The sequence below is a fragment of the Salvelinus fontinalis genome, chromosome 6 (genome assembly GCF_029448725.1).
Source record: "Salvelinus fontinalis isolate EN_2023a chromosome 6, ASM2944872v1, whole genome shotgun sequence".
Lineage (NCBI taxonomy): Eukaryota > Metazoa > Chordata > Actinopteri > Salmoniformes > Salmonidae > Salvelinus > Salvelinus fontinalis.
The window spans coordinates 23,178,774-23,204,798 of NC_074670.1; the positions used below are offsets into that span (position 1 = coordinate 23,178,774).

General features: G+C 44.0%; 1 protein-coding gene and 1 long non-coding RNA gene across 2 annotated transcripts in view; one reads left to right on the forward strand and one right to left on the reverse strand.

The window, feature by feature from the left end:
• The window catches only part of LOC129857364 (R-spondin-3-like), a 41,269-nt gene that overhangs the window by 1,084 nt on the left and 14,160 nt on the right, over window positions 1–26,025 (forward strand). The window contains exons 2-5 of the mRNA XM_055925524.1: window positions 16,033–16,224; window positions 16,626–16,769; window positions 17,054–17,200; window positions 17,487–17,672. Coding sequence (XP_055781499.1) covers window positions 16,033–16,224; window positions 16,626–16,769; window positions 17,054–17,200; window positions 17,487–17,672 — 669 coding nt within the window. The remainder of the gene's footprint in view (window positions 1–16,032; window positions 16,225–16,625; window positions 16,770–17,053; window positions 17,201–17,486; window positions 17,673–26,025) is intronic.
• Window positions 704–24,639, reverse strand: LOC129857365 (uncharacterized). The gene is made up of 3 exons (XR_008759898.1): window positions 24,405–24,639; window positions 5,758–5,849; window positions 704–4,686 (listed from the first exon to the last, which is right to left on the reverse strand). It is a non-coding gene; the product is annotated as an uncharacterized LOC129857365 (long non-coding RNA).

The following is a 26,025-nucleotide window of genomic DNA, read 5'->3' on the forward strand; positions in this document are numbered from 1 at the left end:
ATACTTTTTGGTTGAGGTGGAGATGTAATAACATAGTCCTGTGGTTCAATCTCTATTACAACAAATGAAACTTCCCAAAAATGAATGTGTCAAAACAATGTTGATAGGGTGGGTAGACTATAATTTATAATATGATACAGTTTTTTAAGTAAAGCCCGCATTTAGTTATAATCGAGGGCAACTTGATCAATCTAAACATGTGTTGTTATCAGATCAATATTTCATTTAAATTAATAAACTTGTATTTTAATCACTAGGCGAGACTGAGTGCCTCTGTGGAACTCACTATATTGTGTGTACAAAAGCAATAGGCGCACTTTACTCTCTGTAGCGGCCAATTTTACGCACATTTCGTCCTCAAACACACCGCAGTCAATCGTTGGACTGCATGGCGTTCAACATTACATGACCCTCGGGGTTGTCATTTTTTACTGATGAAATTCAACCAGTCACTGTTCCCTGACAGTTTTCTTAGAAGTGTATTCCACAAAGCTCCATCAGCAGTGCCGGCTGCATCCCCTAGTTCCCGTCGCTCTCTAGCGGCCAGAAGCAGAGCACTTTTGACGCGGCATGTCTACCGACAAAGTATGTTATAACTTTCTGATCTAAATTATTAATTACATACAAAGTTCACGTGAAGTGTATTATATTTGCATTTCACTGATGTTATGGAATGTCTGTAGTGCTTGTGCTTCCTTGGCAAACTCCGTGCAACACTGAGTAGGAGCTTTGAGCATGTGGCAGCGCGTGCCATCTAACCGCTGTTAGAGGATGCTGATACAGTTATCTTCTTGATTGTAATACATGTAGAATATAAGATTGTGCATCTAATATGAAAATACATGAAAGCCTGGCCATTTTCATCTTCAAAGGGCGTTCTTTTTTTGCTTACCATAACTGTGACTTTCTGTGGCGATAATATTTTGTGGTGTTGAAAAAATGGAAGAGGGAACTGTTCATATTTAGTAGGCAATTCAGAATACAAACATTTTTCAGTTAGAAATTCAGAGGGGTTAGTATTTTGCATTAAATGATTTACAGTATTTCAAAGCTCTGAAACAAAACTATCATCATATCCAAAACACAACAAAGAAGCTCAGGTAAATCAGTAGACACTTTACTTTTTTTTGTTTTTGCTCCCTAGATGTTCAGAGTATCAGCAGCATTGACCATGGCAGGGTTCTCCAACCCCGGTCCTGTGTGTTAGTGCTGGGCTGGAACAAAAGCCAGCACTTCCAGTAGTTCTCCAGGACCAGAGTTGGAGAACCCTGCATGAAGGTATCCGTTCAGCATCTTTCTTTAAGCCTAATAGATATCATGTTCTGTGTCAAGTAACTCCACAGGTCTCACCCTGTATCGTCAGTAGTATCATGGAGCTTGCTTTACTATTCTCTCTCTGCACTATATTGAAGTTCCAGATGAGCTTCCAGATGTGCTCTTCTGCCTTAGTAGAATGGTTGAGTATTGCATGCATCACCTGTTGCCAGGTGGATTGGTTATCTGGAAAGGTAGGCTAGTAACCAACAATAGTGGTGTTTTGGGGTGCGTCCCATACGCATTGCCTGGAGAAGTGTTTAACGTCTTAAGAACCACTTCTTCAACATGATATATCATCTTCTTATCTAAACCCTACATGCCGCCGTAGAAATTGTGGGTCCACATTGGTTTGTGGGTGCATTCCAGATAGACAAACTGTGGGCCTCCCCTCGTGCATCGCAGCCTACTTAGCTGGTGCTAATTGAAGGAGGCCGACCTGACATGTGACTATCTATGATAGTCAGACAGAGAGAGCAGGGTGAATGAGCTCTCAGTCAGGGACCGTGACCATGCAATCAACTGGCCAAAAACAGTCCACTTCCTTCTGCCCTTGATGTACCCACAAATGAGAGATATGAATGCCTGAGAGCAAACACAAGAGAGCAGAATGATTTCTAGAATAGAGGCCAGAATGATTTGTATGTGGTCTAGAGTAGATGCCAGAAGGATTTCTAGGTGTTCTAGAATAGATGCCAGAAGGATTTATGTGTGTTCTAGAATAGAGGCCAGAAGGATTTCTAGGTGTTCTAGAATAGAGGCTAGAATGGTTTCTAGGTGTTCTCGAATAGAGGCCAGAATGATTTCTATGTGTTCTAGAATAGAGGCTAGAATGATTTCTAGGTGTTCTAGAATAGAGGCTAGAATGGATTCTAGGTGGTCTCGAATAGAGGCCAGAATGATTTCTAGCGGGTCTAGACATGTTTAAAATAGATTCTAGGTGTGAATAACAGATTGGATTCTTAATAAAGGGAAAGAAGGACAGATAATGAAAAAAAGGAGGGGGGAGATATGAAGAGGTTCAACACCACAGCGTTTGATGAAGAAAACATTTTGGAAAAGCAAACGTCTTTTTTTGGGGTCTGTGCCCTATGACTTGCGTGTTTGTCTTCATCATTCTGCTGTTAGCCGTTTTGTTTATATCTACACATGATGCTCAAAATAATCATGGTTGTTTTCATCTTGTGGTCAATGATTTTAACTTTACAAGTGGTTCAAGCAGTTCAGGCAATTTAAACCTCACAGTACAGACCTCACAGTACAGACCTCACAGTACAGACCTCACAGTACAGACCTCACAGTACAGACCTCACAGTACAGACCTCACAGTACAGACCTCACAGTACAGACCTCACAGTACAGACCTCACAGTACAGACCTCACAGTACAGACCTCACAGTACAGACCTCATGCAGGAACGTTTGTGTTATGGGTATGCAAGCCGCTCAATTGATGTTGGGCAATTCCATGGTAACAGAATAACGCTGAGACTCACACCATTGATTTCAAAGTTTAAGAAATCATATCCACAAGTACTACTTTTAACAATTTCCACTGATGATGTTACAAAAACCCATTTCCTGGAAGAACTGTGCAGATGTAAAGTTGAGATTTTACCGTAATCCTGCTACCAAAGATGGCATCTGCACAGTTTTTCCAGAAAAAGTTTATTTTTAAAATGTCCTATGTAAATTGTTAAAAGAAATCATTATGCATAGAGTTCTATCTTGTTAAACTTTGAAGTCAATGGTTTTTGTTTGGCATTCATTTTAAAGATAGAAATCGGAGTATTAGCATAATTCTGTTACCATGGGATTGCCCTGTTGTGTCAGTGCGAGCTACTGTAGGCAAGGGCAGGCAAAATTCCTCTGTGTTAAGGGTTCTGTGAATTAGGGGGCTTTGGCAAGAACACATGAGGGCAAATGGACAGCAGTTGTAAAGATTGCTAAAATATGTCAAACACAATCTCTGTGATCTATTTCAATCTGGCAGCTAACCTTGAAGTGAAGGAGGGGGAAAAAAGGCCAATAATTCACCCACGGCACGATATGCCAGAGAACTAAGAGGAAAAAACACCTACTGCACACACTGATATGCTCCTTGCGTAGCTCTGCAGTGGTGAATACTGAGACTAGCTCTTACCATGTATCGCAATCCCAGAAATTGCCCCTGAGATGTTCCCCCTAAGAACTGATTTAGGATCTGCAAACCTTCCCCAAACCCTTACATTAACCATCAAGGGAAATCATTACAAACTGACCATAGACCAGTGTCTAGCTCTAGCAGTAGCAATCCAATATGTACTAAATGAGCTCAAAATATCTCAATCAATCAATCAATTTTATTTTATATAGCCCTTCGTACATCAGATAATATCTCGAAGTGCTGTACAGAAACCCAGCCTAAAACCCCAAACAGCTAGAATGCAGGTGTAGAAGCACGGTGGCTAGGAAAAACTCCCTAGAAAGGCCAAAACCTAGGAAGAAACCTAGAGAGGAACCAGGCTATGAGGGGTGGCCAGTCCTCTTCTGGCTGTGCCGGGTGGAGATTATAACAGAACTATGCCAAGATGTTCAAAAATGTTCATAAGTGACAAGCATGGTCAAATAATAATCATGAATAATTTTCAGTTGGCTTTTCATAGCTGATCATTAAGAGTTGAAAAACAACAGGTCTGGGACAGGTGGCGGTTCCATAACCGCAGGCAGAACAGCTGAAACTGGAATAGCAGCAAGGCCAGGCGGACTGGGGACAGCAAGGAGTCACCACGGGCGGCAGTCCCGACGCATGGTCCTAGGGCCAAGGTCCTCAGAGAGAAAGAAAGAGAGAAGGAGAAAATTAGAGAGAGCCAAGATTTTCAAAATGTTCATAAATGACAAGCATGGTCAAATAATAATCAGGAATAAATCTCAGTTGGCTTTTCATAGCCGATCATTAAGAGTTGAAAACAGCAGGTCTGGGACAGGTAGGGGTTCCATAACCGCAGGCAGAAGAGTTGAAACTGGAATAGCAGCAAGGCCAGGCGGACTGAGGGCAGCAAGGAGTCACCACGGCCGGTAGTCCCGACGTATGGTCCTAGGGCTCAGGTCCTCCGAGAGAAAGAAAGAGAGAAGGAGAAAATTAGAGAGAGCCAAGATTTTCAAAATGTTCATAAATGACAAGCATGGTCAAATAATAATCAGGAATAAATCTCAGTTGGCTTTTCATAGCCGATCATTAAGAGTTGAAAACAGCAGGTCTGGGACAGGTAGGGGTTTCGTAACCGCAGGCAGAAACAGTTGAAACTGGAATAGCAGCAAGGCCGGGCGGACTGGGGACAGCAAGGTGTCAGCATGCCCGGTAGTCCTGACGTATGGTCCTAGGGCTCAGGTTCTCAGAGAGAAAGAGAGAACGAGAGAATTAGAGAGAGCATACTTAAATTCACACAGGACACTGGATAAGACAGGAGAAGTACTCCAGGTATAACCAACTGACCCTAGCCCCCCGACACATAAACTACTGCAGCATAAATACTGGAGGCTGAGACAGGAGCGGTCAGGAGACACTGTGGTCAGGAGACACTGCAAAAGGCCATTAACTTTAAAGCTGCAAATATTTTTCTCCGCCGCCAAGAGGGGGACACTAAAATGTTTTGCCTGCGAGTTGGGGGGCTTGGGGCCCCCCAACTCTGCACACATTAAACTTGGTTGCAGTTTCTATGCTACAATGGTAAAAACATATATATATACACATCTGCCCACTGGGCACAGAAGTCATTTCAACGTCTAGTTTTGATTTACATTTGGTTGAGATGCCAGCTAACGTGAATTCAACGTGAAATCAACCACAACAACCAAAATCACAACATAGTTGGATTTTGGTAAAAATGTGTGTAAAATAAAGTCAAAATTCACTTGCGTTGATGACGTATTGCAATCGGTTTTCCACGTTAATTCAACATCATCAGATTACATTTTTTGTTGTTGAAATGACATGGTAACAATGTTGATTCAACCAGTTTTTGCCCAGTGGATGATAATCAGAATTTGTGTGAAGTTATATGGCTATGATTTGATTATTTGAAGTGACATTTTATAATTACCTTCAAAAAAGCTATTGTTTCACAACCCTAAAAAGGTATTGTTTACCTTAAACGTTTTTAAATAAATAATGTCAATTTGTTTGGCCCGCGCCCCACCTCTCAGATGATATTTTGTCCCACCAACACCAAAAGTTTGAGCACCCCTGGTTTAAAGTAATCCAGAGCCACCCGCTAGTAGCCTTTTCACATCGCGCCAAACCAAACCATAATGTGCTGGCTCAGATATGATCTTTTCACATGTCCTTTCCTGCATGGTTCCAGCAACTATGGTACAGTAGATGCATAACCAGGCACAATACAGCTCAATTCATCTTGGCTCAGTAGTGTGAAATGGCTATATATTTCCTCAGTCAGGTACTCACTTGCAGCTCCTGCTGGTAGTCCTAGTATATACCCAACCTCTTCTCCTCTCAGCCAGTCTGTCCTCATCTCCACCGTCCTCTGAGGTCAAGCTCTGTAATTCAACAAGAGTTGAGCGTTAAGCCATTTGACATGCTGCCCTACAAGTCAGTCACACATGGCTTAAATCAGCAGCAGCAGTCAGGGCGCATGAGTTTTCACTTGTGCCCAGTCCAAGATGACAGTTTATGGTAATGGAGTGCTGCTCAGTTCCCCATTTGTCTGTAGACTTCTCACATACTGTGATGACACTATCCCTCCTTCAAAGACACTGTCCTACCCTGGGTATTTTATAGCCTCCTTATAGCAGAGACTGGACACATGTATGCAGGACTTTAACCTGGAGACCAACATTTTGTAAAAACACTTAGTTGTAAAAACACTTTCCTGTAAACATTTTGCGTACATAAAATGTTAATAACTTCAACCTGAGCAGGGGCCAACCTCCACACCAACCAACAGAGAAATGGGATGTTATTCACATTCTGGCAGGGCTTTTTTCTGAGCCTATGGAAATGTCTCTGACACACGGCTTGCTATCTGAGTAGGATGTATAGGCCTACAGACAGGCAGTTTTGCAATCCCTTTCTAATTCTACCATCAGTCATAACATGCAACTTTTAAGGGAAGTCAGGAACCAATACACACAGTCAGTTAGGAAAGCAAAGGCTAGCTTTTTCAAACAGAAATTTGCATCCTACAGCACTAATTCGAAAATGTTTTGGGACACTGTAAAGTCCATGGAGAATAGGAGCACCTCCTCCCAGCTGCCCACTGCACTGAGACTAAGAAACACTGTCACCACTGATTTTTACCACGATAATCGAGAATTTCGATAAGCATATCTCTACATCTGGCCATGCTTTCCACCTGGCTACCCCAACCCCGTCCAACAGCCCTGCACCCCCCGCAGCAACTGGCCCAAGCCCCCCCCCCCCCCCCCGCCCCCCCCCCCCCGCATCTCCTTCACCCAAATCCAGACAGCTGATGTTCTGAAAGAGCTGCAAAATCTGGATCCCTACAAATCAGCTGGGCTAGGCAATCTGGACCCTCTCTTCCTAAAATTATCCGCCGCCATTGTTGCAACCCCTTTTACTAATCTGTTCAACCTCTCTTTCGTAACGTCTGAGATTCCTAAAGATTGGAAAGCGGCCACGGTCATCCCCCTCTTCAAAGGGGGAGACACTCTACACCCAAACTGTTACAGACCTATATACATCCTGCCCTGCCTTTCTAAAGTCTTCGAAAGCCAGGTGAACAAACAGATCACCAACCATTTAGAATCCCACCATATATTCTCCGCTATGCAATCTGGTTTCCGAGCTGGTCACGGTTGCACCTCAGCCACGCTCAAGGTCCTAAACGATATTATAACCGCCATCGACAAAAGACAGTACTGTGCAGCCGTCTTCATCGACCTGGCCAAGGCTTTCGACTCTGTCAATCACTGTGTTCTTGTATGCTTTCGTTGGCTGGTACCTCGCTACATATTCGTCACCAAACCCACTGGCTCCAGGTCATCTATAAGTCTTTGCTAGGTATAGCTCCACCTTATCTCAGCTCACTAGTCACCATAACAACACCCACCCGTAGCACGCGCTCCAGCAGGTATATTTCACTGGTCATCCCCAAAGCCAACACCTCCTTTGGCCGCCTTTCCTTCCAGTTCTCTGCTGCCAATGACTGGAACGAATTGCAAAAATAACTGAAGTGGGAGACTTATATCTCCCTCACTAACTTCAAGCGTCAGCTGTCAGAGCAGCTTACCGATCGCTGCATCTGTAAATAGCCCATCCAGCCAACTACCTACTTCATCCCCATATTTGTTTTAGTTTTTCTGCTCTTTTGCACACCAGTATTTCTACTTGCACATCCTCATCTACACACATATCACTCCAGTGTAAATTGCTAAATTGTAATTACTTCACAACTATTGGCCTATTTATTGCCTTATCTCCTTACTTCATTTGCACACACTGTATACAGATTTTCTATTGTGTTATTGACTGTACGCTTGTTTATCCCATGTGTAACTGTGTTGTTTTTGTTGCACTGCTTTGCTTTATCTTGGCCAGGTCGTAGTTGTAAATGAGAACTTGTCCTCAACTGGCCTACCTGGTTAAATAAAGGTGAAATTAAAAAATGTAAAAGAATGAAAGCTCAGCCTTTCCCTGTTTCTAACACAGTCGACCCTGTGAACCATGTGGGTCGACAGATAGGCTTATCTTCAACACGGAACATAATGAAGATGAATTTGAGACATGTTGCAAAGTTGTCAGTGCCGGTGCCGATTACTCATCTTACTCATTTGGCTGTGTTCGCAGTGTCATGGCCAGACAGTCAGCTGGAGGTCTGTCTGAATATTGATAATTTAGCCAAATTGTGTCGTCCTTTTAGTCATAGTACAATGAATAAACTGTACTCCTTCTGCGGAGAGAGCGAGAATAAGAAGTGCGCGGCTTGTTGCCTGTCATGTTTATTATTGACTTCTTCTATGGTCACTGTTCCCAGAAAAATATGTAAATCTGTAGCATTTTGTCACCAACCAAACGCTTTGTTGGCTATTTGGTATCCTCGTTGCGCTAGTTGGATAGAAGTCATTACTTTAATACAATTCTACACAACTTCATGCACACAATTTAGAAGACTACACACAGTTCATATAGTCTGAAGAGCTATATTTGTTTAAATGTAAGCAGTAGTCCCTCTTTATTTAATTGGCATAGAGAGAGAAAGAGAGAGAGAGAGAGACAGAGAGAGGGAGAGAGAGGGAGAGAGAGAGAGCGAGACAGAGAAAGAGAGAGAGAGAGAGAGAGAGAGAGAGGGGTAGAGGATATGTTGACTTGTGATGTGTTGAGTTGCAGTGTTGGTTAACACATTCATCTGTCTCACTGCCGCAGTAAAATATTAAACTATAACTTGGATTGGCATTGTCGATTCTATTAAAAACGTAGGATATCTCCAGTTCCACATTAGTTCTATTGAGTGTAAATGATGGTGTAACAACATGTTGAGGGATGTTCCTCTGTTCCACCATTGTTGGTTTGTTTAGTGTGGCTGGGTGATGATGGACCTTTTTCATATTGTTAAAGTCAGATACAGTACCATGTCAGTTGAGGGACGAGCGTCACGTAGGAGTGATGCCACAAGACAATGCCTTTTGCAATGATGATGTTGTTGTCTCAGTTACTTTAGTTCAATACACTTATGTTATTATAAGGCACTCTGGGTAAGAGTCTTTGCTTAATCAATGATTCTCATCTTTGGGTAGCAGTACCCTGTGAGGGTACCTACCAACCTGGCCTGTACACAGGGTACTTGGAAAGGACCCATATGCCTAACGATCAGTTGTACAGGAGGAGGGGATACCTCAGGCAGATCAAAATGTGATTGAGGTGGTACAGTATCCAAAACAGGTTGAAGGCCCCTGTGCTAACTGATTGTATGGTTGCGTCCCAAATGGCAACCTATTCCCTATATAGTGCACTACTTCTGCAGTGCACTATAAAGTCAATGTTGTGCCATTTGAGACACATACGAAGTAAAATGTCTAGTTCAAATATTTTTATTGAACACACACAGGAATGGTGTATAGGTATGAAAGGCAGGTATACAATTTTTAACTAAACATAAAAGAGCAGACAGAAATAAAAAGATCCAGAGTTCTGGGTACAAAACAATTATTACAAAACAAGACATACAAAACAAGGACAGGTAGAAAGAAAGAGGGTGGGTGTCACCCCCCCTTATTCCCCCCCTTTATCCCTCCCCCCCCTTATCCCTTCCCCTTATACCCCTCCCCGCTGCTCGGGTGGCGGTGCCAGCACGTGCTGCCCAGAGGTGGATTAAAATATTACAATGGAGAGTGCGTTAAAAAGTACAAATTCACAGCGCCGAATGGTCCAAGTAAGAGAGGAAAGGCTGCCAGATTTGATCAAATGTTAATAATTTATTGTTCAGAATATATCTAATCCTTTCTAAGTGTACAGTGTTTGCCAATTCGCTGAGCCATAATTTGGTAGTGGGCGCTTCCCTCTTTTTCCAGAACAACAAGATTAGTTTTTTTGCCGAAATGAGACTGTAAGAGATGAGTTGTTTTTGGGGGTTGGTTAGTCCGATTAGGGAATCAGACACTCCCAGGATTATCAGAAGCGGGTCTGGGTCAATTGAAGTCTCCAGAACTTCAGAGAGGATCCTAAAAATTCCACACCAGTAACCATGCAAGCTAGAGCATAGGGCAAAGCAGTGGAGAAGTGTACCCTGTGCAGCCTGACATTTATCACACAAAGGGGATGTATCAGGAAATATCCTATGCAGTTTGGTTTTGGAATAGTGTAATCTGTGTAATACCTTGAATTGTATGAGCCGATGTCTGGAGTTAATGGAGCAGGTGTGGATATACTCCAAGCTATCTTCCCAGTCTGCCATCGAAATGTCAGTCCCTAGTTCTTCCTCCCATTTTGCCTTAATGGCCTCTGTAGAGGGTGTGCTAACCGATTGAAAAGAGTCATATAAACGAGATATCAGTTTGTCTGAGGTGGGGGATGTTTTTATGCATCCGTCAAACATGGAAGGCTTAGCGTTCCCAAATGTTGGGAGGTGTTTCCTAACATAGTCTCTGATTTGTAGGTATCTGAAAAAGTTATTTCTGGGAAGCTTATAAGTTTCCCTCAGCAACTCAAAGGAAGCAAAGGTCCCTTCTATATATAAATCCCCTATGGTACTTATCCCCAACTCTCCCCATTGCTCAAAGGTGTTATCAAGGTTGGAGGGGGCAAAGGAGGGGTTCCTGGCAACAGGGAGCATGAATGACATTGGTCTAAGCTCAAAGTGGGTTTTAATTTGCTTCCAGATTCGGACTGTGCTATGTATAATAGGATTGTTACGATAAAGTGACCTCTCCAGATTGACAGGCGACAAAATCACAGCACCAATAGAGAAGGGGTGACACTCCTCACGCTCCATACTAAGCCAGGTGGGTGACGGACGTGCGTCATCCAGCAAAAACGTAACCGCACGGAGGTTAGCGGCCCAATAATAAAATATAAAATTTGGGAGAGACAGTCCTCCTTCCATCTTGGATTTGCAGAGGTGTTTTTTACCTATCCTGTGTGTTTTATAATCCCAGATGAAAGGATTGATAATTGAGTCCAGTTGTTTATGAAAGGATTTAGGTATGAATACTGGGATGTTCTGGTATAGGTAGAGCAGTTGTGGGAGGAAGACCATTTTAATGGCATTAATTCTTCCGAGCAGAGAAATTGGGAGAGTTCTCCAAAATTGTATGTTTGTTTTTAGTTTTTGCATCAGCGAGGGGAAATTCTCTTTAAATAGTAAGGAATATTGTTTGGTAACTACAATTCCTAGATAGGTAAATTTTTCTGAAGATAACTTAAGTGGAAGATGTTCTAGCCAGGAGGTGTTTTGTAACCGTATGGGCATTAATTCACTCTTGTTCCAATTTATTCTGTATCCCGAGAAGGTACCAAACAAATTAATCACATCAAGAATAGCTGGAATACTAGCTTGGGGTTCTGTTACATAGAGGAGAATGTCATCTGCGTATAGGGAAATCTTATTTAGAGTATCTTTAGTATTATAGCCGTGTATTGCTGCATCAGATCTAATCGTCTGAGCGAGAGGTTCAATGATTAGGGCGAAGAGCATCGGCGACAGCGCACAACCCTGCCTTGTCCCTCTGTAGAGGTTAAATCGGGGCGACAATGATTGGTTAGTGAGTATTCTCGCACAGGGGTTCCTATATAAAAGCTGGATCCAATTTATGAACCCATCTCCAATATTAAATTTATGTAGGACTTTGAATAGATAGGACCACTCAACTTGGTCAAAAGCCTTCTCGGCGTCAAGAGATATAACGGCAAGGTCCATGTTTGGTAACCTCTGAGAATACATAATGTTGAAGAGGCGCCTGAGATTGAAGAATGAGTTTCTGTTCGGGATAAAGCCGGTCTGGTCCGAATGGACCAGTTTGCCAATTAAAGTGCTAAGCCTGTTAGCCAGGGTTTTTGCTAAAATCTTTTGGTCTGTATTGAGGAGGGATATTGGTCTGTATGACCCTACCTCTTCCGGATCTTTACCCTTCTTATGTATAACTGTAATGAATGCTTCATCCAAAGTAGATGGGAGAGCTCCATCCTCTCTGGACTGAACCAACATTTTGTGCAGGTAGGGAGAGAGCATGTTGCTGAATGTTTTATAGAATTCACCCGGGTATCCATCTGGGCCCGGGGTCTTGCCACTCTTTAGAGTTTTGATTGTTTCTCGAATTTCTTCAAGAGATATTTCCTTATTCAGGAAGTTAGAATCTTCCTGGTTCAGGGCAGGAAGATTACAGTCATCCAAAAAGTTTTGCATAATTAAGGGGTTAGAATCGGCTTTAGATGTATATAGAGTCTCATAAAACTGACGGAATCTGTCATTGATGTCTTTGGGGGAAGAGAGTAATTCCCCAGATGCAGACTTAACTTTGTGAATCATTCGGTCACTCACAATTTTTCGAAGTTGTCTGGCGAGTAATTTGTGTGGTTTGTCACCAAACTCAAAATATTTTTGCTTGGCGTAGAGAAAAGATTTAGCAATTTTAGCTGAGAGAGTCTGATTATATTCAAATTTTAAAGAGGTAATTTTTTTATGTTTCTCCATAGATGGATGTCTAGCATTCTCCCTATCCAGTAAGTGAATTTGTCCCTCCAGTTCTACCAATTTTCCCTTGTTTTGCCTACTCCTGGCAGTCTGATAGGAGATGATACAGCCTCTCAAATAAGCCTTAAGTGTTTCCCACAGTAATGCTGGGGAAGTCTCTGTGTTGTCGTTGGTATCAAAGAAAAATGTTATTTGGTCTTTAAGATGTTCACAGAATGTTGGTTCTGTGAGGAGCTGAGGATTTAACCTCCAGACCCTCTCGTTTGGTACCATATCACCCAATCTCAGGGAGAAGGTGAGTGGACTGTGGTCCGAGATTATAATATCATGATACTTCACATTACAGGTATAGGGGAGTAGTTTAGCATCAACCAAAAAGTAGTCAATTCGAGTATAAACATTGTGAACATGAGAGTGAAAGGAGTATTCCCTGCCCGTAGGGTTAGTGATCCTCCATATATCAAATAAGTTAGAATTCTTTATGTAGGTATTCAAGAATTCACTTGAATAGGAGGTGGGGGTTCGCCGGGTAGAGGATCTGTCCAAATATTGGTCTAGCACGCAGTTAAGGTCCCCTCCAATGATCAGATTAGTATGGGAGATATCTGGAATCAGGGCAAGGACTCTTTTGAAAAAAGAGGGGTTATCAATGTTTGGCCCATAGATATTTAGTAGAGTTACAGAAGTAGAGTGGATCTCTCCTATTACGATCACATAACGACCCTCTTTATCCACAATAGTGGTTTTATGTAGAAAGGGAATTCCTTTCCGTACCAGAATCGCTGTGCCTCTCGTTTTGGCAGAGAAGTTAGAGTGATACACTTGCCCCACCCACCTACATTTAAGTCTGCTGTGAGCATTATTTTTCAGATGGGTTTCTTGCAAAAATATAATATCAGACGAGAGTGCTTTCAAGTGGGCTAGGACCTTGCCTCTCTTAATTGGTTCGTTTAAGCCCCTGACATTCCAGGAAGTGAATGTGAGCCCCGCCCCCCTCTCATTTGTAGTTCCTATGGTGGCCTGCATAACTTGTAACTCAATAAAAAGGTAAGAAAGCGCACCAAACCATCACGATCAGCATATGTAGCAGCTACACCCGAGCAGTATCCAACCAGCCCCTCCCCCCCTGCAAGCCCCTTTACTTCCCACCCTGTTCCCCTACTTTCCCCACTATTTACCCCCCCGCCCAACCCACCTTTAACAGGCATACACAAATAGGAGAGAAAATAAAATAAAAATAAAAATAATAAACACATTGTCTGGCCGATGCCAAAAAAGCACGGCGCGACCTCGAACAAGAGGTGAAACAGAAATAAAATCCCAACTGTACGTTCACCTCTCACTATCCTAGAACTTCTACTAACATATGAACTGAGGAGGCTCCCGCGAATAAAGTGTCCAATTAGCATCTAATAAACCTAAAGAGAATAAGTTTCAACCTAAACATATTGCGCACTTAAGCGTCATCTTGGGTCTATCTATCCCTGAGATAAGCAAGATATAGCATCACAAGATTATTTTGCTAAGCACTGCCGGTCTAAACATGAACCATCAGCAACCAACTTAGACAGCCGTACATTTACATATTGTGGGTTAGATCGGAAACAAGAATTTTTCTAAATTAAACGTATCCCCCAGTCAGAAAATAAATAAATAAAAAGGTTATATATATACATGTATACATACACATACTTACCCATATACATATATATATATATATATATATACATACATATACATACATACATACATATAGACACATATATATACATACATACACATACACACATACAAACACATACACACACACACACATCCCCAAAAAATACATATAAAGGTATATGTTTAAAAATATACATATACACACACACACCCATACATATCTACATATGCGCATATACACATACATACCCATACATACAGAAACATTCATGCCCCAGAGTAATAATCTACACTAATTTAAAATATACACATACATAATAGTAACATGCTAAGAGAAAATAATTATAAAGTACAAATAATAATTATATGTACGCACACCTACCTAGACACTACAGAGGGCTGGTAGGGATCTAATCGGGAGAGCGGCCCTCGGCTATATCAAAGGCAGAACGGCACAAAACATCCACCTGCTATCCAGGTGTCTGTGTCTGCCCCTTCCCCACCATCACCCCCAGTCCCCTGCAAGCTTTAAATAAATGGTATTGTAATAACAATAAATGTAAGAATTAAAAAATAAATAACGAAACAAAAAAAAAAATGGGGGTAATAAGTATATTCATCCGAAAGTGACAATGATCAAACCTGGAAGGCATCCTAAATAGGCATCGCTCTGAACACAGCCAGAATGAGAGTGACTTTAATTGAGAGCCAAGACCGCCCTCCACAGCATCTTGCATGTTCGGTAGCCCTTGTTGAGACCGTTCAATACGGTTTCACCCGTTATGGTTTAGTATGGATTCGATTCCATGAGCAGACCCTAACACACAATGACAAGGCACTCTAACCTGTACGGGGGATTGGCGTATGTTCCCGGATAAACTTCTCTGCGTCCAAAACCGAGGAGAGCCACATCTTCTCACCAGAGGGCGGGGTAATTCTTAGTCTTGCAGGGAAGAGCAAGGCTGGGCGAAGATGGAGTTTGTAGAGTTTGGCCATGACATCTCTGTAGCCGCCACGGTCCTTTGCCACATCGGGCGCATAATCATCATAGACACGGAAGGGGTGCCCTTTATGTAACAGGTTGCCCCTCATTCGGGCCTCGCGCAGGATAAGATCCTTGGTCTTGAAACTGTGACAACAGATGATTACTGCGCGAGGGCGTTGACCCGGTCCAGGCACTGGGACAGGGGCGCGATGTGCACGGTCCAGCTGGGGGTCCGAACCCAAAACGTCCGATCCCATTGCATCCTTCAATAGCTTGGCGAAGAAGTCGGTGGGGCGAGAGCCCGCCTCTACCCCCTCTGCCAGACCAACAACGCGAAGGTTATTACGTCTGGAACGGCCCTCCAGGTCGACCACTTTCACAGAAAGCCTCTGCACAGTACCCTGTAGTGACGAGCACAGCTTCTCTAACTCGTCGATCCTACCAGCGCTGAATTCAGAAGCCCTCTCAAGGTCCACAATACTCTGGCCCTGCGAAGCGACCGCTCGAATGGTGCCCTCGATTTTGGTGTCCAGTTCAGCAATAGTAGCCTTAAGATCCTCAGCTAAAGCAACACGTAGTTCTCCCAAAGCCTGGGTAAGTTCTTTAAGTGTCACGTTGTTGCCTGTGCCTTCCGCCATGTCTGTCTCGTTGTTTGGTGTGGAGTAGGCCTCCGATGTGGATTTATTGTCCTTTGGTCGCTTATTACTCGGCATTTTTACACAGAAAGTTACGATGTTGTATTAGAAAGAAACGTTTGTTGTAAAAAGTATCATAAAGTAGGGTAAGTTAGATTATTTAGCAAAAAAGTTGCAGGAGCCTCTCACACGCAGCCGTTCACTCCAACATGCTAGCTCCGCCCCCGAAGTAAAATGTCTAAACTGACTTTTGTCCTTCTGTGCCACATCATCTCCCTCCGTCTTGCCTGCAGAGATCCCAGGGGTGAGCTCAGGGTGCCAGGGAGGCTGTCTGACCTGCTCTGATTATAATGGCTGTCTGTCCTGTAAGCCCCGCCTCTTTATCTTCCTGGAGAGAAATGGGATGAGGCAGATCGGGGTGTGTCTGCCCTCCTGCCCCAGCGGTTTCTACGGCACCCGCTCACCAGACAGAAACACATGCACAAGTAAGTTGCATGGCTATTACCAAAGACGGTTATAGCCTACCTCTACTTTTACACTAAGGGACGGTTTACAGGGCTGGTTTACATAGACAGATTAAGCCTAATCCTAGACTTAAAAGCTATTTCAACTGAGAATCTCCATTGAACATGCTTTTTAGTCCAGGACTAGGCTTAATCTGTGTTTTAGTGTATGTATTAAGTCTATTTGGTAGCACTGCATGCCAGTCACTCCAAATACATGATCTTCTATTATTTTGTACACTACAATCTCATAAAGAGATGTGCTTCTATATGCAGCCAATTGTCCTGTTTTAGAGTGTGCTCATTCTAACACACCGCATGTTCAACAAACCACTTCAAGAGCAACATAAACGTGCAGGCTGTTGACTGACTGGGTGTTTCAGAGTGCAGGCCGGAGTGTGATTCTTGCTTCAATAAGAACCTTTGCATGCGGTGCCGAGCGGGGTACTATCTCCACCTGGGCAAGTGTCAGGAGAGCTGCCCAGAGAGCCTGGTCTGCAGCGACACACAAAGGGAATGTGTTCCCAGTGAGTAGAATATTAGACTAATACAATATTATTAAGTACTGATGGTGTTGGTGTTAGACACGTTACAAAGAGGGGGCTAGTGTAGTGTATTAGTGTTACATATTTGTTTCTATGTCTCAATCACATGATGTAAAATGTGGAATTAAAATAGCATATCATATTGCATTTGGTTTTCTTAGAATGGAAGAATGCAGTTAAATGTAATTGTAAAGGTCTTTGTTGTGTGTGTTGATGTGATTTGACTCCAGAGCAGGTGTAATATTATGTATGTGTTGGTGTTTCAGAGTGTCCTGCGGACTGTGATGCCTGTCTGATCAATGACACATGTACAAGGTGCAGACCAGGCCTGTACCTGCTGCTGGGGAAGTGTCACCACGTCTGTCCAGACGAGTTTGAACCAAACGACAAACTCATGGAGTGTTCCCTTCAAGGTGAGCTCCAGAACAAGGAGGAGAGTGTTTACCAGTGGAGGCTGGTGGGGAAATCTGAGGATGTGCTCATTGGGCCGGAATGGAAAGATATGGAACACATCAAACACATGGTGTGTTTAGTATCCAGCCAAAACAATAAGCCCAACCTCAGATTTAAAGTGGCACTAGCCTCCACTGGTGTTTACTTCAAATGCTTTACAGTGTCTTTGCCCTTCTATACGTGAATTTTGGTTGTGAATATCTTTGGACTCTTGTTTCTCCCCCTCTTTCTTAATCATTTGTGCAGTGCACTGCACGGTGGGTGAGTGGGGCGAGTGGAGCCCCTGCTCCCGGTCAGGGAAAACCTGTGGATTTAAATGGGGTGAGGAGACGAGGACCCGGGAAGTTGTCCAGATCCCTTCCGCCTACGGAAAACCCTGTCCCCCCATCTGGGAAAAGAAAGAGTGTGTCCTCAAGAGGAGGCGATGTCCAGGTAAATACTATAATAACTATACGGTGATCATCAGTAGTAGGACAGGTCACTATCTCCATTGTGAGTACAGTTGTAGGCTAGCGTTCCAGAACCAACTTTGTCTCGAGACTATAATCTGAAATGACTGATCAGTCATCTGCCACTCCTCTCCTCTCCTTAAGGGACCTAAATTGTTGACTTTAAGGATATGCATTGTGGTTGGTGGATAATAGTGAAATGCCTGTGTGTTGTTGCTACAAAGGCAAAAAATGTCAAAACACTTGATTTTCCACGTAAACATTGATCTGATGATTTCTAATGAAATCAGCCCCCGAGCCCCCGAGCCCCTCGGCTCCTCAGCCCACCAGGCCCCAGCGCCCCAGGCCCTCGGCTCCTCAGCCCACCAGGCCCCAGCGCCCCAGGCCCTCGGCTCCTCAGCCCACCAGGCCCCAGCGCCCCAGGCCCTCGGCTCCTCAGCCCACCAGGCCCCAGCGCCCCAGGCCCTCGGCTCCTCAGCCCAACAGGCCCCAGCGCCCCAGGCCCTCGGCTCCTCAGCCGACCAGGCCCCAGCGCCCCAGGCCCTCGGCTCCTCAGCCCACCAGGCCCCAGCGCCCCAGGGCCTCCAGGCAGCCTTACTTACAGCACAAACACAACCCCTCAGTAGTGATTCAGCAGAAAAGTTTACTGTGAAGCAGAAAAGTTTACTGTGAAGCAGAAACACACCGACTCCTCAAACATCCTCCCTTGGGTAGCCATGAGGCAATGAGGGGAATCAGCATTAGTTTAGACTAATAACAGCAGCTGCCAACACACACACAGATCTGAATACACACCCGCATCAACTTGTCCCTTTAAAAACCATAGGCGGTCATTTGTAAAGAGTCCTGGTTGGGTTGAATCTGTCATTTAGGCTGTGAAATGTGGCCTCTGCTCCGCCCCCTGTCTGTCGTCTTCCTCTCTTTCTCCCCTTTTTCGCCGCCCTGCTGATACTCTCGCTTGCACACCCAAAGAAAACACACCACCCCTCCTTCCTCCTGAATGGGGCTCCTGTTCCCCTGTCCCGTGGTGGAGTGGGGGGCTTAGTGTGGAGTCGGTGCTGTGTTGATCCGCCTGGCGGGCCTGAGCGGGGTGGAGGCAGGCCAGAGCTGTAGGTGGGTGGGTGCGTGTTACACACTGCAGGCCGAGGCCTGGTTATCACACACACACACACACACACACACACACACACACACACACGCGGTTATCGACCTTGCCCTGTGTGTGATTACCCAGCTGCTTCCCCCGGGTCGGCCGGCCGGCTCCTGGAACATCCAGTGAGCAGAGCTAATTATCTGCTCTGGCGCGTCCCCTCCGCTCCGTGTTTACGTTCCGCATACGCCATGGGGTCACTGGTCCGACCTCCGCCCGCTCGCACTAATCCCCACCAGCCCCTCAGACACTGATACATCCTCCTCCCTCTATCCCTTCACCCCTCCATCTTCCCTCCATCGCTCCCCAAGGACCTCCGTCCATCCCCAGACCAGGTTTATTTGTTATTTCTCCAGCCAAGTTTCGTCTTTCTCTAGAAAGAGCTCTCACTCTTTTTCTTCTTTTCTCTTCTTTTGTCACCTGCCTCTTTTCCCCCCCTGCCTCTTTTCTCCCCTGTCTCTTTTCTCCCCCTTCCTCTTTTCTCCCCTGCCTCTTTTCTCCCCTGCCTTTTTTCTCACCTGCCTCTTTTCTCACCTGCCTCTTTTCTCCCCCTGCCTCTTTTCTCACCTGTCTCTTTTCTCCCCTGCCACTTTTCTCCCCCTGCCTCTTTTCTCCCCTGCCTCTTTTCTCCCCTGCCTCTTTTCTCCCCCTGCCTCTTTTCTCCCCCTGCCTCTTTTCTCCCCCTGCCTTTTTTCGCACCTTCCTCTTTTCTCACCCTTCCTCTTTTCTCCCCCTTCCTCTTTTCTCCCCCTTCCTCTTTTCTCCCCCTTCCTCTTTTCTCCCCCTGCCTCTTTTCTCACCCTGCCTCTTTTCTCACCCTGCCTCTTTTCTCCCCATGCCTCTTTTCTCACCCTGCCTCTTTTCTCACCCTGCCTCTTTTCTCACCCTGCCTCTTTTCTCACCTGCCTCTTTTCTCCCCCTGCCTCTTTTCTCCCCCTGCCTCTTTTCTCCCCTGCCTTTTTTCTCACCCTGCCTTTTTTCTCACCCTGCCTTTTTTCTCACCTGCCTCTTTTCTCCCCCTGCCTCTTTTCTCCCCCTGCCTCTTTTCTCCCCCTGCCTCTTTTCTCACTTGCCTCTTTTCTCCCCCTGCCTCTTTTCTCCCCCTTCCTCTTTTCTCCCCCTTCCTCTTTTCTCCCCCTGCCTCTTTTCTCCCCCTTCCTCTTTTCTCCCCCTTCCTCTTTTCTCCCCCTGCCTCTTTTCTCCCCCTGCTTCTTTTCTCCCCCTGCCTCTCTCTCTTCCCCGCTCCCTCCAGCTCTCCCTAATGGCTGTTGTTTTCTAACTTCTTCTCGTTTGGCTCTCTCCATCTGTCTTTTCTGTTTTTAAACAGAACGTTGTAACCTCCATGTCACCCCCAGTCCTCCCCCTCCTTATGAATCAGAGAGCAGGAAGTCTCAATATGAATCAAGGAGGTTTTACGCTCCTTATCCACAAAAATGACAACAGGAGCTGGACTTTAAACAGGTCCAGTACATAGAGAAATATGGAATGTCACTGAATGAATCACGGGACAAGAACCCTCACTTTCACTCTTCCTCTTTAACACAACTCTGATTTGGTCGTTTCATCTCTAGTAAGCTCTGTTGAGCTACAGTAGCCAGAGGTGTCATGTCATTTCAGTGTACAGTGTCCTCCTCCTCCGCCTCCTTCAACATGCTTGGTGGTCGTAAATGTTTACATACATATCCTCACCCACCTGCCTGCTGTCTCCTTTGTGTTAACAACGTTGGCTAATTTGACCTCCAAACCACCGTTCCCATATCTATCTAACCCAGCTAGAAGGTAGCCCCCTCCCGTCCCCCAGTGAGGGGGAGCGGGACAGGCGTCCCGTAGCCTTCAAAGCTCCGGGCATTTCTCCTGTGGGACAGCTCAGAGCCTTTAATCTCAGCCTGGCTCCCGCCAAAAGCCCCCTGGACGACAGTGTGCCTGCCATGGAGGATGTTGCCCCCTCTGCGTCATTACAACTAATTATGCTCCTGCATATCCCCTCTCTGACAGCGGGCCAAACTGTTTCCCCGCATGCACACACAGGCACCCTACACTCCAGTGAAGAGTGCTGAGCACTGAGCAGCATGATGTCTAGTACTTTATGCAACCAATGCACTGTAGGGTTATCAGTGTAAATGCACTGCATAGGAGTGTGTGTTGGAGGGTGATCCGAGAGATAATTTCAGCTGTTTTCTTACACACACCTCTCTTTCTTTTCTTTCTCTGTCTATCTCTCCCCTTTTCACACCAACTCTATGTTAAAATGGTAAATAATCAATGCCAGGTGACAGTTCAATGAAAGTATCAATTCAGCTGAGATATGTAGCTAGGGCTAAGCAACGTGAAAGCCAAGCACTTGCATAAACTCTTGTGAAGTTGCAACACTTTTGAAAGCTGTCCTTAGTTACAGTAATCTTATAATCCAGCTCTGTTGATATTACTTTTATAGTCATTTTTCACAGTTCTATTTTACAGTTTATATAAACCACAAGCCTGAACTTGATCATACTTTATGTGGACACACATCTCATCAAAATATTAGTTTTACAATAGCCGCACCCCCATACACACACACACACACACACACAAACCATTCCAAAAAACACTGCCAGTCATCCACTGCAGTGTAGCGGTGATGACCATGCTGGTAAGAATGTGCTAAATCTCTGTTGAGAGTGTTTTAATTCAAGTGTCTCCTTCGGGTCCACTGCATTGCTGGACAGTTTATAGAATTCATTGACACAGTTCAGACAGACAAAAGCCTTCTCTGATAAACATACCCAGTAATCACCTCAACACGAGCCTAGATAAAGTTGTGCCTTGGGTTTTAGGAAACCCAGAGATTATGACTGAGCCGCTTATCTTTAAATGGTTATGACAAACAAAACAATGTGTGTAGAGGGAACTTCCTGTGTTGAAAGAGCCAGAGGTGGGGTGGGATGGGGGGCAGAGTCAGATTCAGAATGCTGCTCATCTCTTTCTCTCTCTATCATTCTCTGTCTGTGTGTGTCTCTCTCTCTATCTCCCTGTCTCTCTCTGTCTCTCTATCTTCCTGTCTCTCTCTGTGTGTCTCTCTCACTATCTACCTGTCTCTCTCTGTGTGTCTCTCTCTATCTCCCTCTTTCTCTTTCTCTCTCTCTATATACATATATATATATACACATTTGAAGTCAGAAGTTTACATACAATTATGTTGGAGTCATTAAAACTCGTTTTTCAACCACTCCACAAATATCTTCTTAACAAACTATAGTTTTGGCAAGTCGGTTAGGACATGGTTAGGACACCTACTTTGTGCATGACACAAGTAATTTTTCCAACAATTGTTGACAGACAGATTATTTCACTTATAAATCACTGTATCACAATTCCAGTGGATCAGAAGTTTACATACACTAAGTTGACTGTGCCTTTAATCAGCTTGGAAAATCACAGAAAATTATGTCATGGCTTTAGAGGCTTTTTTGATAGGCTAATTGACATCATTTGAGTCAATTGGAGGTGTACCTGTGGATGTATTTCAAGGCCTACCTTCAAACTCAGTGTCTCTTTGCTTGACATCAAAAGAAATCAGCCAAGACCTCAGAAAAGAATTGTGGACCTCCACAAGTCTGGTTCATCCTTGGGAGCAATTTCCAAACACCTGAAGGTACCACGTTCATCTGTACAAACAATATTACGGAAGTATAAACACCATGGGACCACGCAGCCGTCATACTGCTCAGGAAGGAGACACATTCTGTCTCCTAGAGATGAACGTACTTTGGTGCGAAAAGTGCAAATCAATTCCAGAACAACAGCAAAGGACCCTGTGAAGATGCTGGAGGAAACAGGTACAAAAGTATCTATATCCACAGTAAAATGAGTCCAATATCGAAATAACCTGAAAGGCCGCTCAGCAAGGAAGAAGCCACTTCTCCAAAACCGCCATAAAAAAGCCAGACTACGGTTTGCAAATGCACATGGGGACAAAGATCTAACTTTTTGGAGAAATGTCCTCTGGTCTGATGAAACAAAAATAGAACTGTTTGGCCATAATGACCATAGTTATGTTTGGAGAAAAAAGGGGGTGGCTTGCAAGCCGAAGAACACCATCCCAGCCGTGAAGCACGGGGGTGGCAGCATCATGTTGTGGGGGTGCTTTGCTGCAGGAGGGACTGGTGCACTTCACAAAATAGATGGCATCATGAGAAGGAAAATTATGTGGATATATTGAAGCAACGTCTCAAGACATCAGTCAGGAAGTTAAAGCTTTGTCACAAATGGGTCTTCCAAATGAACAATGATCCCAAGCATACTTCCAAAGTTGTGGCAAAATGGCTTAAGGACAACAAAGTCAACGAATTGGAGTGGCCATCACAAAGCCCTGACCTCAATCCTATAGAAAATTTGTGGGCAGAACTGATAAAGCGTGTGCGAGCAAGGAGGCCTACAAACCTGACCCAGCTCTGTCAGGAGGAATGGGCCAAAATTCATCCAACTTATTGTGGGAAGCTTGTGGAAGGCTTTGACCGAAGCGTTTGACCCAAGTTAAACAATTTAAAGGCAATCCTACCAAATACTAATTGAGTGTATGTAAACTTCTGTAACGGCGTTCCTCCTCCTCTTCATCCGAAAAGGAGGAGTAGTGATTCGACCAAAATGCAGCGTTGTGAAATGACATGATTTATTTAAACAAGACGAAAAAACGAACTACACTTGATAAACTACAAAACAAATAAACGATGTAGACAGACCTGGACACGAACTTACATATAACACGAAGAACGCATGAACAGGAAACAGACTACATACAAACCGAACGAACGAACGATACCGAAACAGTCCCGTGTGGCGTAACATACTGACACAGGAGACAACCACCCACAAACAAACAGTGTGAAAACACCTACCTTAATATGGCTCTCAATCAGAGGAAATGAAAACCACCTGCCTCTAATTGAGAGCCATATCAGGTCACCCTTAACAAACATAGAAACACACAACATAGACCCACGTAGGACGTAGACGGCGGACGTAAAGGTAATGGCGGACTGAACGAAGTTATGTAGAGCACCTCAAGATAAAACATAATATTCGAAATATCTGCTAAATTAGACTAAAATATTAGCACTAAATAATCTGGTTGGTGATAACCTTCAATCTGGATAATAACACAAAACAAATCCTAAGACTAGAGACATTTATCGACAAATATTACGAAAACAAGCAACACCCAAACATGACGGAGAATAAGACAGGGGAACCGAATCAAAAACGAAAACGTGACTCCTCAACCGACACGGATGATCTAATATTCTCAACACCGGCAATGGTAAAGGTCGAAACCGATCTGTTAAAATCAATAAATGACAAACTGGGTATACTTGAATTAGTTAGTAAAGATATAAAAGACTTGAAGGCAAGCCTAGAGATGAGTGATGAAAAAACTGCGACATTGGAGAAGGAAACACACGCGCTAAAAGGGACGGTCAATAAGATTGAAACCGAAATGAATGAATTTAAAAAGGAGAACAACGTTCTGAAAGAATGCTTACTGGACATACAAACTAGATCCATGAGAGAGAATTTGGTACTTACAGGTATCCAAGAGAAAGAAGGAGAGGTTCCTGAATCTGTAGTTAGAGAGTTCCTTTTTGCAGCGCTTCAGATTCCACGCGAAGTTATCGATAAGATCCAACTTGAACGTGTACACCGCCTCGGACAGAGAGGGCAGAGGTACGAACGCCCAATCGTTGCCAAATTTGCTTCATTTAAAGATAAAATAATGGTTAAAAGCCTGGGTAAAAGACTTGCTGGGACCAAAATTGGCATGAATGATTCGTTTCCGAAAGAAATTGCAGAACGGCGCAAAGTTCTGTATCCAATTTTCAAAGAAAATAGATTAAAAGCGAAACGAGTAGCTCTCGTCGTGGATAAACTATATATTGATAACCAGTTGTTCAGAGACACAAAGATTACTCCATGGTTATTTTAAAAATTACAAAGTTCCCATAGATGAGGAAAATAAACACAATTCAAGCCCGGTTACTGATTGTAACAATACAATACAAAATATAGCTTTTCTATAAATCTTCACATATAACTAATTGAACACAAGCACTATTTCTACATAGTGAAGATAAAAACTAAGTAAACAGAAGGCACAGTATGTGTGGATGGTGTGGTGTGTGTTTATTTTTATTTGTTATGTTTGGAAAGTTGAGTGAGTGAGTAATGAAATAGTTGCATATCCCAGAGCCAGTGTATTGCTGTGGGCCGGGTATGAGAGGGCTTTCAATGTTGTTCAAATGATGGATATACTTTTATAATGAATTATACGTCTTATTTATTTATTGTCCTATCATGGGGAACTACATTTTTAAAATAAATTATATCTAATTATTTATTATCCTATTTTAATGGTACGGTCCATGGCCCTATACCCTAGACACCCACATGAATGGCCCAGATACTAAGGAGAAGTCCCTAACTGTTTTATGTGCATGCTGTAAACGGTCTGTATGCAGCCAAAATGAGGACAGGGACCATGAGCAGCACTGCCCCCTCAAGATTCTGAGCCTGCTTGGCAGGGTTGGTCCTGCAAAGCCAAAGCCCCCTAAAGGGAGAGCATAATAAACAAGGAAATTCTCAAAGCTGCTAATGAGAACCTTGACGACCTTGTACCTAGCCGGTGGGGATTCCGGTGGGGTGCCCCCACCCAGGCAATGGCAGTGCTGGCAACACTAGCTGCAGTAACCCATGGGGAGGGGGTCACACTCGGACATTCAGAGAGGGGGTATATTATTGTGGCCCTGGTGGCACGAAACCAATCGGACTGCATGGAGATGCTTGGGAACATGGTCAAAATGGATGACCGTATTGTGGGTGTTTCAGGAAGAAGGTGTACATTTGACCTCCATCATCTAGGATGTGACAATGGTAAATAAATCTCTACATTTATGCTCATTTTTTGCGCGGTCTTGCAAGCCTTCTCATGCAGCTGCAACTGCAAGTACATTTGTAAATCATGACCCATCTTGAGTTGGGCTCTGGGATGGTGCAATTGTTGAGAGGGTGAGCTTATGGTTGTGTGGGGGTAAGGGCTGAATGTGTGTGGGTGTATGTGTGTATCCCACAACTGTTGCGAAGGAAGAAGTAAAAGATGTTAGGGACTATAGAGGATGATTCACAGCAATATGTAATAAAAATCGAGGTGAGG